This window comes from Dipodomys merriami, unplaced genomic scaffold (genome assembly GCF_024711535.1).
Source record: "Dipodomys merriami isolate MVZ:Mamm:240054 unplaced genomic scaffold, mDipMer1.0.p SCAF_8, whole genome shotgun sequence".
NCBI lineage: Eukaryota > Metazoa > Chordata > Mammalia > Rodentia > Heteromyidae > Dipodomys > Dipodomys merriami.
In genome coordinates this window covers 20,540,457-20,553,767 of record NW_027206401.1, presented here as the reverse complement: position 1 = coordinate 20,553,767, position 13,311 = coordinate 20,540,457, and the positions used below count along the sequence as shown (strand labels likewise).

The 13,311-nt window shown below is 40.8% G+C and overlaps 1 protein-coding gene across 1 annotated transcript in view; it reads left to right on the top strand.

The window, feature by feature from the left end:
* The first annotated feature begins 1,966 nt into the window (after nucleotides 1–1,966).
* Pex7 (peroxisomal biogenesis factor 7) overlaps nucleotides 1,967–13,311 on the top strand; it is a 61,698-nt gene continuing 50,353 nt past the window's right edge. Inside the window, exons 1-3 of the mRNA XM_070010166.1 lie at nucleotides 1,967–2,104; nucleotides 4,403–4,460; nucleotides 5,527–5,677. Of these exons, the coding sequence (XP_069866267.1) occupies nucleotides 1,990–2,104; nucleotides 4,403–4,460; nucleotides 5,527–5,677 (324 nt within the window). The 5' untranslated portion in view covers nucleotides 1,967–1,989. The remainder of the gene's footprint in view (nucleotides 2,105–4,402; nucleotides 4,461–5,526; nucleotides 5,678–13,311) is intronic.

Here is a 13,311-nt window from a genome sequence, read left to right as displayed (position 1 = left end):
AAGCCTTGCAGCAAGATTGTGTAACCTTTTGCCCCTTTTCTTATGAAGACTTCTGTTATAAAAGTTTGTTATCCTCTGCATTAAATCGCACTCAGCACTCAGCACTCAGCATCCACTCCTAATGTGTGTGAGTTGTCTGTTTGCCATCTCCCCATCCTATTCCAGGTTCCTCCCCTAGGTATCCTCCGTCGTCCCGACAGAACCCGGTCCGCGGCAGTTGCCAGACATATTTAAAGTAGTATGATACACCTTTCAAATGTTAAAATTTCAATATACATGCTCTTTTTCTATCTAGCCAATTATCTATAATTTCTAACCATGTGTTAAAATTTTAGTTATTATAGAAATTCCATCTACATTTTCTATCTTTAGCCTCCAGGTTGAGGTTGGCAGATCTTAAATAAAAACTTAATCATTTAACATCTCACATCTGAAAATTCCCACAGTGCCTGCCTCAGTATTTACGCTACAGTAGAAATCCAATTTCTTGGTGTGATATGGAAATTTTTCCATGATCTAGCTCCAGTCCAACACTCTAGTCCTTCCACAATATATGCTCTTCACCATATCTTGTATCTGGAAGCCACCATCCTCTGTGGATTATGGAGGCTTATGTGTCTTGGGTCACTCAATGATTCCAACTTTTTGTTTATTTAAAGAAAACCTATTCATCTCTATGCACTCATATACATACATACATACATACATACATACATACACACACACATATATATTCTGAAGCTTTTCTTGACATTTCTCTTTCTCCACCACTAATAATTTCCTTCTACAAACACCCAGACAGGACCTTCTTATACTATTAACTTCTCTTTACAAAACTCAAAGCTCTTGAGGCCATGAGCCACCTGTTATTGCTATGAATCCCAAGGGCTTCACTCTGGGCTTCACAGACAGCTAAGGTGATAATGTGACTTGGTTTGTGCCTGTTGACCAGTTTAATTATTAATTACAATCTCTGAGAATTGCTTGATTTGGGGTAAATTACAATCATCCCCTACACAGCACACATTTGGCAAATGCTTGAAAGTATGAACATAGTTTTCCTTAATTAGTTCAGTGTTGAGCACTTAGTACTACACTATATATAATACATGATATACATACATATACATATATGTACATAATTTCACTCTGCACACGGTTTCTCTTTTCTTTTGGCTGTATAGGGGTTTGAACTTGAGCCTCCCTCGAGGGCTCTACCATTTGAATCATGCTCTCAGTCTTTTTGTTTTAGTTTCCAGATGAGGCCACAGACAACAATCCTCTTTACCTACTCTCTCACGCAGCTGGTATTACCACCATGTTCAGCTTGTTGTTTGGAATGAGGGTCGGTTAGCATTTTGTCTTGACTGTACTCATACATCACCTTCTAAGTAGCTGAGATTACAAGAGGTGGTCCACAGAACTCCGTCATAGGGGGTTTTTAAAATAAAAAATTGGTTTTTTTTTATGATAATCTTTCCCTCTTAGCTTCAATGCTGCCTGACACCTGCTCTTGTTACCTTGGCTAAATGACCACTCATTGGCTGTCTTTTGCACTAGCTGCATGATTTCAGAGTTGGCTGGAGCTGCTCATCTTTCATAACCACCAAGAAATACCAGTCTTTCAAACGTCCAAATTAGCTTAAAAAATATCCCACAGTAGAACCTGAGATGTAACAACGAAAACGGTCAGAATCTCCAGAAACTCAAACTCCCCACCCAGTTGGAGCTTGGGGGCAGGTGCAAACGAGTTTTGCTTTGCCCAAAACAAAAATGGTCTCCTTCGGGCTCCACGCCCTCTCCCTGGCGGACCAATCAAAATGCAGGCTTCCAAGACCGTCGTTCTCACTTCCGCTTGCTTTTCCCGGACCACAAACTTCAACCAGCGAGTTGCCACCGTGCGCCTCGGACTCGGGACGGCTTCCGCAGCCGGGACAGCGAGGCCGAGGGGCGGCGGCGGCGGCGGCGGCGGGAGGGCGGGCGGGCGCCATGAACGCCGCGCGGACCCTGAGGGTGCCGGGCCGCCACGGCTACGCCGCGGAGTTCTCTCCGTATCTGCCGGGGCGCTTGGCCTGCGCGGCGGCGCAGAACTACGGCATCGCGGGTGAGCGCGCGCCGGGGCGGGGCACGGGGGAAGCGCTTCCGCGGGCGCGCGGTGCCGCCAGCCGCCGCCAGGTGGCAGTAGAGGAGCGGGCCGCGCCGAGCTTTCGCACCAAGCCAGCAAAGCCGGTCGTACGTCGGCTTCTGCTGTGGTTACCAGCGCCCTCGCCCCGCCGACGTTCCAGCTCAGTGCCAGGCCCCCTGTCCCTCCTGGCCCACGTGGTTGGTGGCCTGGATCTGTGCGGGGGGCGCGGTGCCTTACCCCAAGGCACTAGGCCGATTGGAGGGTGTCTGTGGGATCACCCCAGAGCCTACCTTCTGCTTCTCATTTGTAGTCCCAGCTGCCCTGCAGGCTGAGTTCCGGAAGATCAGGGTTTGAGGCTAGCCTGGGCTGAAAAGGCCGTGCCGTCTCCAGATAATCAGCCAAAAAGTCCGGCTGGAGGAGGAGCTCAAGGGGTAGAGGCTAGCAGTCTGGATTCCCTGAGTTCAGACTCCAGTACTAACATGAGCAGAAAGGAAGGAAGAAAAAGAAAGAAGAGAACATTGTTCTTAACTTTTGTGCCTCATGTATATAACTGCAAGTGGCTGTCAAGAGACTCAAGCTGCGAGTGACCCGTGTATTGGATGGAATGGCAAAGGCCTGGGCCCATGGTCAATTTTTTTTAACTTACTGTTATTATGTATCATTAATGATTGCAATATTGGGAATTGAACCCACAGCTTCATGCAAGCTAATGCAAGCACTCTACTACTTGAGACAGGCCTCCCAGCCCATTTATTTGTATTTATTTTTATTGCTGTTATTTATTTATTTTTTGAAGTAGGGCCTTACTCACTTTGCTTGGACTGACTCTGAAGTCTCTATCCTCCTGCCTCTGCAGTCCAAATGACTGGGGTTACAAGTGAACACTACCATACCTGGCTAAATTTTAGTATTTGTAAACCTTTATCTAGGGAGTGATTATCTGGATTTTTTTTAAGCTTTCCATCTGGCTTTATTTTTACTTTTTTTAAGTTTATGTTCTGGCTTTTGTTGTACTCTGAAGCAAGGTGGATGCTGTCAGTAATCCATAGTGTTTTTATTTAGTTCTACAGTAGGAAAAAAATATGCTGTGTAAAACTTGGAGGCAAATACTTCCTTTTATTTTATTTTATTTTTTAATCTGTCATGGGGCTTGAACTCTGGGCCTGAACACTGTCCCTCAGCTCTTCAGCTTAAGGCAAGAACTCTACCACTTGAGCTACAGCACCTCTTCTGGTTTTCTGGTGGTTTATTGGAGATAAGAGTTTCACGGACTTTCCTGCCCAGGCTGGCTTGGAACTGTGATCCTCAGACCTCAGCCTCCTGAGTAGCTAGGATTACTGGCATGAGCCACTGATGCTTGGCTTTCCTTATATTTTCATCAGTGGCTCTTAGTGCTTAATCACAGTTAAGCCTGAAGTACTACTTTTAATCATTTGCAAAACCTCTTGAGTGGAATTGGTGTTTTTTTTTTTTTAAGTCAGTCATGTTTAAACAGGAGAGTTCCCCATCCCCCCTTTTAAAGATAAATGTAAACTTTCAAATACATTAGTCTTTCAACAAAACAATGCATTGCTGGTAGGTAACTGATATAATATTTTTTCCCCACCAAGTGCGTGGTATTTCCGCACTCATATTTTAAGTTCATTGTTAAATCTTTTTTATCTTTGGCAAGGCAGCATGATTTAGTAGAAGAATCACAATCTGAGGGGACTCCTGAGCCTGAGGTTTCTCATTGTCAGAAGGAAAGGTAACAGGAAAGTTTGTGTGCCTACCACCTTGCCTGGTACCTTGAGTGAGTACTCAAAGTGTCTTTTCCCATCAGCAGTTCAGTGTCTGGATTCCATTTAGGTAAGATGGTAAAGTTGAATATGAAATAACTGAAGCATAATATGAAAAATTTAAAGCTTATGCCTATTATTCTAACTATACAGGAAGGTAGGATCTGAAGTTTGTGTTGTAAAGTTAGTCTGGTCACCAAAAAGTCCCTGAAACTCTTATCTCCAACTAACCAGCAAAAAACTGGAAGTGGAGGTGTGTTTCAAGTGGTAGGGCACCAGCCTTAAATGGGCAAAAAAAGAAGAGGCCTGGAGTTGAGCCCCCAGTAGAGTAAAACAAATATGAAAATTTTAATCCTTTTGTATACATAGTCCCAATACTTGAGAGGAAATCTGTAGTTGTAAAAAATCAGGCACTCACTTAAGATGACTTCCTTGATCTTAAATGTTTCCTCTGACAACTTCAACAGCATGACTTTGAGTTTGCTTTTTTTCTCATCAGGTTGTGGAACACTACTAATACTTGATCAAAATGAATCTGGGCTTTGTATTTTTAGAAGGTAAGGTGGTTCTAATTATTAAACTTATATTCTCTTGCTAGTAACATCTTTGTAGAATTAGGTTTTGGGCCTTTCGCATAAGTAGGTCTTAGAATTTGCATTATAAAATATACTTTAGGGGCTGGGAAGGTGGCTCAGTGGTAGAGCGCTTGCCTTGCATGCATGAGGCCCTGGGTTCGATTACTCAGCACCACATAAGCAAAAAGAAAAAAAAAAAGATACTTTAGCATTTGAATAGAATAGAAATAATTTTTGCCATTAGGTTAGGAATATGCCATGTTTCTTCTCACTTTTTGTTTTTTTGCAAACTGAATCACGTTTACTTTTTGAGTGTCCATTTATAATTTATCAAGTTTAAACAGAGTAAACTAGTTAGTGTAGAATAGAACATTGCCTGTCTTTGCTGTCTTAATGTAATTGGGCAAGACCTAATTACTCATATTGTATAACAGTGGGACCTCCCTTTCTTTCATGCCTTTTTCCCTGTGGGACTGCTAGAAGCATTAATACTTCCCTCAACATTGGACAGAAGTAGAGAAAAGAAACCAGGTTCTGTCAGAAGCTAACTACATTCCTAACTCAGGAGAAAGATTGATGGGAAAGTTTAAAATTATTGGTCTAAATTAGTATGGCAACAGGACTTTATACAAATTGTTTTGTATTAGTAATTTGTGTGTGTGTTTCTGTGTTTTTGTTGTTGGAGTTTGAATTCTGGGCCTCTCTTGCTGGACCTTTTTGCTTTAGTTTAGGTAGGGAGGGTCTTGCACAACTTTGCTGAGTGGGCCACTGACTAAAATCTTCCTATCTCTGCTTCCAAAGTAGCTGAGGTTTTCAGTATGACCCACCACACCTGGCCTGAAACCTGGTCTGTTCTTTTAGCCTGTCTGAACTTGTTTTGTTTTTTGTCAAGTACCTGTTTTACTTCTCTCCCGTCGTTGTGAAGATAATATGAGATCATGTGTGTCAAAATACATGAAAGATTGTGCCCATGATAGTGTGGCTCTTGTTCATTCATCCAGCGGTCTGTGTAATTTCTACTTAGGTTTTTTCGCTTGTTCTCTTGTAGCTTCGACTGGAATGATGGTTTATTTGACGTGACGTGGAGTGAGAACAATGAGCACGTCCTCGTCACCTGTAGTGGCGACGGCTCACTGCAGCTGTGGGACACTGTCAATACTGCGGGGCCACTGCAGGTGTATAAGGAACATACCCAGGAGGTAGGAAGGGAATCTGGGTGTCTCTCTGGGCTGATGGTTCTTCCTTCTTAGACTCTGACTGAAATCTCTTTGGGGCTGTCCATAAGAAGTGTTTTCAGGGGACTAGTTTAAACTTTAATATTTCTTGTACATAGTAGATGTCATTTATTACTTAATTATTCAAGCAGAAAGTACATCTTGGCCTAAGGATGTGGAATGAAACGAAAGGTCAGGCTTCTCATTAGGCAATCAGAATGCCCCTGGTAGCATCCTGTAGCATCACCCACTCCACCAAGGCCTGTGGCTTTCCTTATGCCAAAAGAACTTGCCTGCCCTGCGGTGCCTTATAGGGGTAGCAGACCTTTCCCCAAGGTACCATGAGATTGTCCTTAGGCTTTAGGAAGATACGTGAGGGTTTCTGAAATATATTTCAACAGTAGCAGCATTAAATACTGAATATGAGGTGAATCAACTAAAGAAAATTTATATCTAGATCTGGCTTGTGTGGCTAGGTGTGTGTGTGTGTGTGACCCAGGGAATAGTTTGGATTGCAAGTCTGGCTTGTATGGCTGTGTGTGTGTGTGTGTGTGTGTGTGTGTGTGTGTGTGTGTGTGTGTGTGTGTGTGTGTGTGTGTGTGTGTGTGTGTGTGTGTGTGTGTGTGTGTGTGTGTGTGTGTGTGTGTGTGTGTGTCCCAGGGAATAGTTTGGATTGCAGGTCTGGCTTGTATGGCTAGGTGTGTGTGTGTGTGTGTGTGTGTGTGTGTGTGTGTGTGTGTGTGTGTCCCAGGGAATAGTGTGGATTGCAGGTCTGGCTTGTATGGCTAGAGGTGTGTGTGTGTGTGTGTGTGTGTGTGTGTGTGTCCCAGGGAATAGTGTGATAGTGTGGATTGCAGGTCTGGCTTGTATGGCTAGGTGTGTGTGTGTGTGTGTGTGTGAGACCCAGGGAATAGTTTGGATTGCAGGTCTGGCTTGTATGGCTAGGTGTGTGTGTGTGTGTGTGTGTGTGACCCAGGGAATAGTTTGGATTGCAGGTCTGGCTTGTATGGCTAGGTGTGTGTGTGTGTGTGTGTGTGTGTGTGTGTGTGTGTGTGTGTGTGTGTGTGTGTGTGTGTGTGTGTGTGTGTGTGTGTGTGTGTGTGTGTGTGTGTGTGTGTGTGTGTGTGTCCCAGGGAATAGTTTGGATTGCAGGTCTGGCTTGTATGGCTAGGTGTGTTTTTGTGTGTGTGTGTGTGTGTGTGTGTGTGTGTGTGTGTGTGTGTGTGTGTGTGTGTGTGTGTGTGTGTGTGTGTGTGACCCAGGGAATAGTTTGGATTGCAGGTCTGGCTTGTATGGCCAGGGGTGTGTGTGTGTGTGTGTGTGTGTGTGCATGTGTGCGTGTGTGTGTGTGTGTGTGTCTGTCTGTCTGTCCCAGAGAATAGTTTGGATTGCAGGTCATACCCAAATATGTATGTATTATTAAGGAACATTTACTCGTTTTGTTCACCTGTCTCTCTCCTGCTAATGCCGCTTCTCCCCCAAATAGCCTGTTTTACGTTCCTGTTGTCAATTTTTTAGTGTATATTAATTGCATCTAGGAGTTTTACTGTGGTCTTTCAGATATACATATACTACATTTTAATCAGAAAACCCTGTCTATTGCTTTCTCTTTGTCAGATCCCCTAGTACCCTTTTGCTCATCAGATTTCATTAAGATAACTTGTGCCTTTTTTCATACATAGATGCAATGTATTGAAATTATTCACCCACCATCATTTCCCCCTCATTTGAATCCTCCAATTGTGTTCTACGGGTATATATAAAAATATACTTATGTATCTATGTATGTTTACATATGCACATACTGTTCATGAATATATATGTCCTTCCATAAATAAGCAAAAACATGCAGTATTTGGCTTTTTGAGGTTGGCTTATCTCACACAAGATGATGGTCTCCAGTTCCATCAATGTTCTCTTTATACTTGCATAGTATCCCATAGTATACGTGTTGAGATCTTCAGCTGACTGGACCATTGGGTTCTTGGAAATAGAGATGAAATAAACATGGGTATATTGGCATATTGCTTGTATATTGCTTCACTCTCCTTAACATATATGCCAACTAATGATACAAGTGGGGTCATAAGGAAAGTCTCTTTTTAGTTTTTTGGGTAACCTCCATACTGATTTCCACAGTGGTTACACTGGTTTTATTCCTGCCAATAATATAGCGAGTTCCTTTTCTCTGCATTCTGGCCAGCATTTGTTTTTTGTTTTCTTGAAGATTGCCATTCTGATTAGAGTGAGATGAAATCTTAGTGTAGTTTTTGCTTTTTTTTTTTTTTTTTTTGGTCGGTTGTGGGGCTTGAACTCTGGGCCTGGGTGCTGTCCCTCTGCGCTCTTCGGCTAAGGCTAGCACTCTGCCACTTGAGCCACAGCACCACTTCTGGTTTTCTAGTAGTTAACTGGAGATAAGAGTCTCAGGGACTTTCCTGCCTGGGCTGGCTTTGAACTGTGATCCTCAGATCTCAGCACCCTGAGTAGCTAGGATTACAGGCGTGAGCCACTGGTGCCCGGCCTTAGTGTAATTTTGATTTGCATTTCCTTATGGCTCACAATGTTGAACATTCCTTCATGTGTCTATTACCTATTTGTATTTCATCTGAGAACTGCTTTGTCAGTGTGCTTGGCCATATATTAATTGGATTATTTGTTCTTTTGCTGTTCAACTTTTTGAGCTCTTTGTATAATCTGAATATAAGTCCTTTATGTGTTGAATAACTGACAAGAATTTCATTTTGTGGTTTGTATCTTGGTTCCAGTATTTGTTTCTTTTGCTGTGCAGAAACTTTTAAATTTGATGTAGTCTCATTTGTCAATTTTTGTTTTTGTTTTCTGGGCAATCAGGGTAACTACCTGTGCCTGTAACTTTGCCACTTTTTCCTGTGTTTTCTGGCAGTAGGTTTAAAGTTTCAAGTGTTACTTTGAGATCTTCAATCCATTGAGAGTTGATTTTGAGATTTAGGTCTAGTTTCAGTCTCACGGAAGTCTATAACCAGCTTTGCCAGCACCATTTATCGAAGAAGCCATCTCTTCTCCAGTGAATGCTACTGGCTACCTTGTTGAAAAGGTCAGTTTGAGAGAACCATCTTTCAGATATGGCTGACCAGGCTGGCTCTGAACTGCAGTTCTTAGATGTCAGCCTCCTAAAAAGCTAGGATTATAGGTGTAAACCACTGGCACTTGGTTGGATTGATTTTTCTGTTTCTGTGAAGAATGACCTTTAGAAATGTGATGGATAGCTGGGAAGGTGGCTTAGTGGTAGAGCACTTGCCTTGCATGCCTGAGGCCCTGAGATCGATTCCTCAGCACCACATAAGCAAAAAGAAGAAAGCCGGAAGTGGCGCTGTGGCTCAAGTGGTAGAGCGCTAGCCTTGAGCTGAAGAGCTGAGGGACAGCGCCCAGGCCCAGAGTTCAGGCCCACGACCGGACCCAAAAAAACAAAGAAATGTGATGGATAGTTCATTGATTGCTTTTTTGGCCATTTAAGGATATTAATTCTGCTAGTCCATGACTGTGAGAAGTCTTTCCATCTTCTGGGGTCTTTAATTTCTGTCTAAAAGGTTTTATAGAGAGCTCTTTGACTTCCTTAGCTAACCTTGGTGTTTTATTGTTTTGTGACTAAAATTGTTTTTCTGACTTCTTTCAAAGAATATTCATTTATTCTGTTGAGATAGCGACTAACGTTTTTAGTGTTGAGTTTATATCCTGTTAGGTTTCTGAAGGTGTTTCCCCAGATATAGAAGTTTTTATCTACAAATAGTGACAATTTGAATCTTTTTAATTTCTTTCTTTCATCCTGTTGCTCTGGCTAGGAATTCTAGTGCTGCGTTGAGCAAAAGTGGTGGGAGTAGACACCTTTGTCTTGTTTCTGACTTTAGTGGAAATGATTTCAATTCCCACTCATTTAATATGATGTTAGCTATAGGTTTTCATCTGTATCCTTTAGAATGTTGAGGTAGGTTCCTTTTATTTCTTGTTTCTTTAGACTGTTTATCACAAAGGATGTTCTATTTTGTCAAAGGCTTTTTCTGTGTCATTGAGATGATCATGTGATTTATGTTCTTGATTCTGTTCCTGCTATTTATTATTACATTTATTGATTTGTATATGTTGGACTATCCTTGCATCCTTGGGATGAAACCAAAAATTGATCATTGGTTTTGATCTTTCTAATGTGTTGAGTTTGGGCTGCTAGAGTTTTGTTGAGAACTTTAGCATCAGTGTTCATCAAAGAGATTGGTCTTTAATTTTCCTTTTTTGTTATGCTTTTGTCCAGTTTTAGAATGAGTATAATACTGGCTTTGTAGAATGAATCCTTTTATTTTTCTATTTTATGAAAGAATTTAACTAGCATTGTTGTTAGTTCTTCTTTTAAGGTCTGATAGAACTCATCAGTGAATCCATCCAGTTCTGGGCTTTTCTTTTTTGGGAAAATTGTGATTTCTTGTCCTTTGCCTGAAGAATTAACACACATATTTTTAGGTCTTTTTACTATGGAGACAAAAGTTACTCACTAGCAGTGAATATTCTTTGTCTAGATTTTGGCTTCTAAATACTAATTTTTTTCAAAAAGGATCAGTGTTCTTTGAAAAATCATTTATTCAGGTCAGGGCAAATACTATACAAGATGAATCAAAGCTATCTTCTTGTGTTAGAAAACAAGAAAAGTTGGGTGCCAGTGACAAATACCTGACATCCCAGCAATAGAGGAGACTGAGATTGAACAAGTAAGTCTCTGTTATATTCAAGAGGGTAAAGAAGTTTGAGAAAGTCTGCTCAGTGGAAAGAAACTGGGCATGGTGAGACATGTCTGTCAGCTGAGGTACTATGGGAAGGCTAAAATAGGAGGCAAAACTTGAGATCCTATCTCAAAGTAGCCAATACCAAAAAGGCTAGAGGAGTATCTGCTTAGGAGGTACAAGGTACAGAGTTGAAAATCTATCTCCAAGAAAGAGAGAAAAAGGGAAAGAGAAGGAGAAAAAGGAAGGAAGGAAGGAAGGCAGAAAGGAAGGAAGGAAGAAAGGAAGGAAGGAAGGAAGGAAGGAAGGAAAGAAGGAAGGAAGGAAGGAAGGAAGGAAGGAAGGAAGAGGAAGGAAGAGAGGAAGGAAGAGAGGAAGGCAGGCAGACTATAAGAGGCCATTGTAGGCATGTCCAAAATATAGAAGAGACAACTTGAACACACTTTCATTGTCCAAAGATGGGACAATACAAACATCATAAAGAATGACAATAATGAATTGCAGCATCACACATACACAGACCACATACATACATTCATATATATATATTTCTACTACTTACATGGGATTGTAATTACTAGAAAAAACCTTACCAACATTGAAGAGTACTAGGGCAATTGACTCATTTTTCTGAAAATTAATAAATAAAGGTAAGGAAATGAAGCCTTTTCCATTTGAAATTTTATTGTGAGTAAACAAAAAGCTGATTTAAAATTGTTTGTAACAGAATCCCACGTAATGTATACAGAAGGAATAACAGAAAGTCACCATTCAGTAGCCCTAATGAAATAATGACTCTGGATGAGGTACATGGTCGGATGCTAAAACCATTAATAGAAGATTGAAGCTTTCTCTGAACAGTCTAGGATCACTAAAAGTGGATCAATCAGAAATTATAAGCCTCCTAATATAATAGGAAGCTAAAAAAAATTAAGCTAAATCTGATTAAGCCATCAGATCTAACTTAAATTTAAAGGAAATAGGAAGTCTAGAGGAAGAAGTTAAACACCACCATGAGGAAATAATTAGCCAAATTCAGAATAGAGGGCATTGGGCAGGATGAATAACTGTGTTTCTTCAACAAATAAATGGCCTAGAAAGGAGAACAGAAAAAGCAAAATCTTAGGTAAAGGACTTAAGAAACATAAAACTACATGTAAAAGATAAATCTTGTTTGGATATTGATTTTTAGAAAGCAACTATTAAAAAGTCATTCTTTTAATAATCGGTACAAACATGAAGATACTAAGTATCAGGTGATATTAGAGGGCTATAGTTAGTCTTGTCAGGGGTGAAAAGGACCTTGTGCTGAAAAACGACCTTGTGCTGATGTAGAAGAATACCTGCTAAAGTACTTACACGTAAAGTGGTGGGTGTTGAGATACTCTAGCAGTGATTCAGTCAGCCAGCAATGGGTTAGATGAAACAGATGAGCAAAGTAGATCATTATGGAAAGTGTGGCTGGGCACTGGTGGCTCATGCCTGTAAATCCTAGCTACTTAGGAGGCTGAGATCTCAGGATTGTGGTTCAAAGCCAGCCTGGACAGGAAAGTCATTGAGACTCTTATCTCTGGTCAACCACCAGAAAATCAGAAGTGATGTTGTGGCTGAAAGTGGTAGAATGCTAGCCTTGAGTGAAAAAGCTCATGGACAGTGCCCAGGCCCTGAGTTCAAGCCCCCTGACTGACAACATCAACAAAAAGTGTATAATAGGAGGTTATACTATTCTCTATAATTTTATACATGATTTTAAATCCTTAATGAAAAAAATATTAAGCTTTGTATTGAAATTGAAAACTTTTTCTGATCTCTTAATAATTAAAAGTCACTGTCTTTTTCTTTTATATTCATACAGATAAGTACAAAAATTTGGGGCATAATTTTTATTTGACATTTTTTAAATAGAGCAACTTGGAAAGGGAGCAGTTCTGTAAAAAAATAGATTAAAAAAGTTCTTTGGGGATGGTTTCACTAGTAAAATATGTGCTCTCAAAATGGTTTTGATGAAATTCAGATTTCATAAAGTAGCACAAAATACTATTCAGTAGTCTCCACCCCCATCTTTTCCATTGTCCCAATTAATTTTCTTCACCACTGCCGAGAGAAACTTCATAAAATAGACTTTTAGAAAAACCCTGCTTTTAAAGATTAGAATCAGATCTCTCTATTTAATTTGACCATACACTATGTCTACTCTTTGAGTGGGAGTGGTAAGGGAAGTTAAGAATAGGAAAGAGATGGAAGAATACACTAAGAGGAGATAGGGTTTCCACTCAGACTTTTTTCTCTGTGCATTCATTGATTTCAAAAAAGTTTGACTCTACAAGTTTCCTCACTTGGTACAGATGGGAAGATGATCTCTTTGAGATAGAGAGACTGAGGCTCTGTTCATCTCATGTTTAGTGCTTATCATGAGCTGAGGGGCTACAGTGTTGGGAAGGCAAGGAATGTATCCTTGAGTCTGAGGGAAAAGTAGGAATGAGCTATTCAGGTGGTGAGGCCAGAGGAGTAGTATGGGAAGCCAAGCAAAGAGTGCCCTGGAAGAGGAAGGCACTGAAAACTCTGGGCATAATTTTTATTGGACAATTTTTAATTAAATATACTCTAAAATAAATTAAAAATAAGCTCCTTGGGAATTGGTTTCAGTGATATTATATAGCCTTTCAGAATGGTTTTGATGAGGTTCAGATTTTATAAAGTACATGTAGCCTGTGGGCTGGAACTCAGGGCGTGAGAATGGGCAGCACCAGAGCTAGGACCAGGGTCTGACATGGGAGGTGCTTACTTGGCTAGTTTAATTTAATTTGGTCATTAAGATCATCTGATAGTGTAATGTTTTAGAACATAAAATGAATGCAAAAATCTTTAATGTAC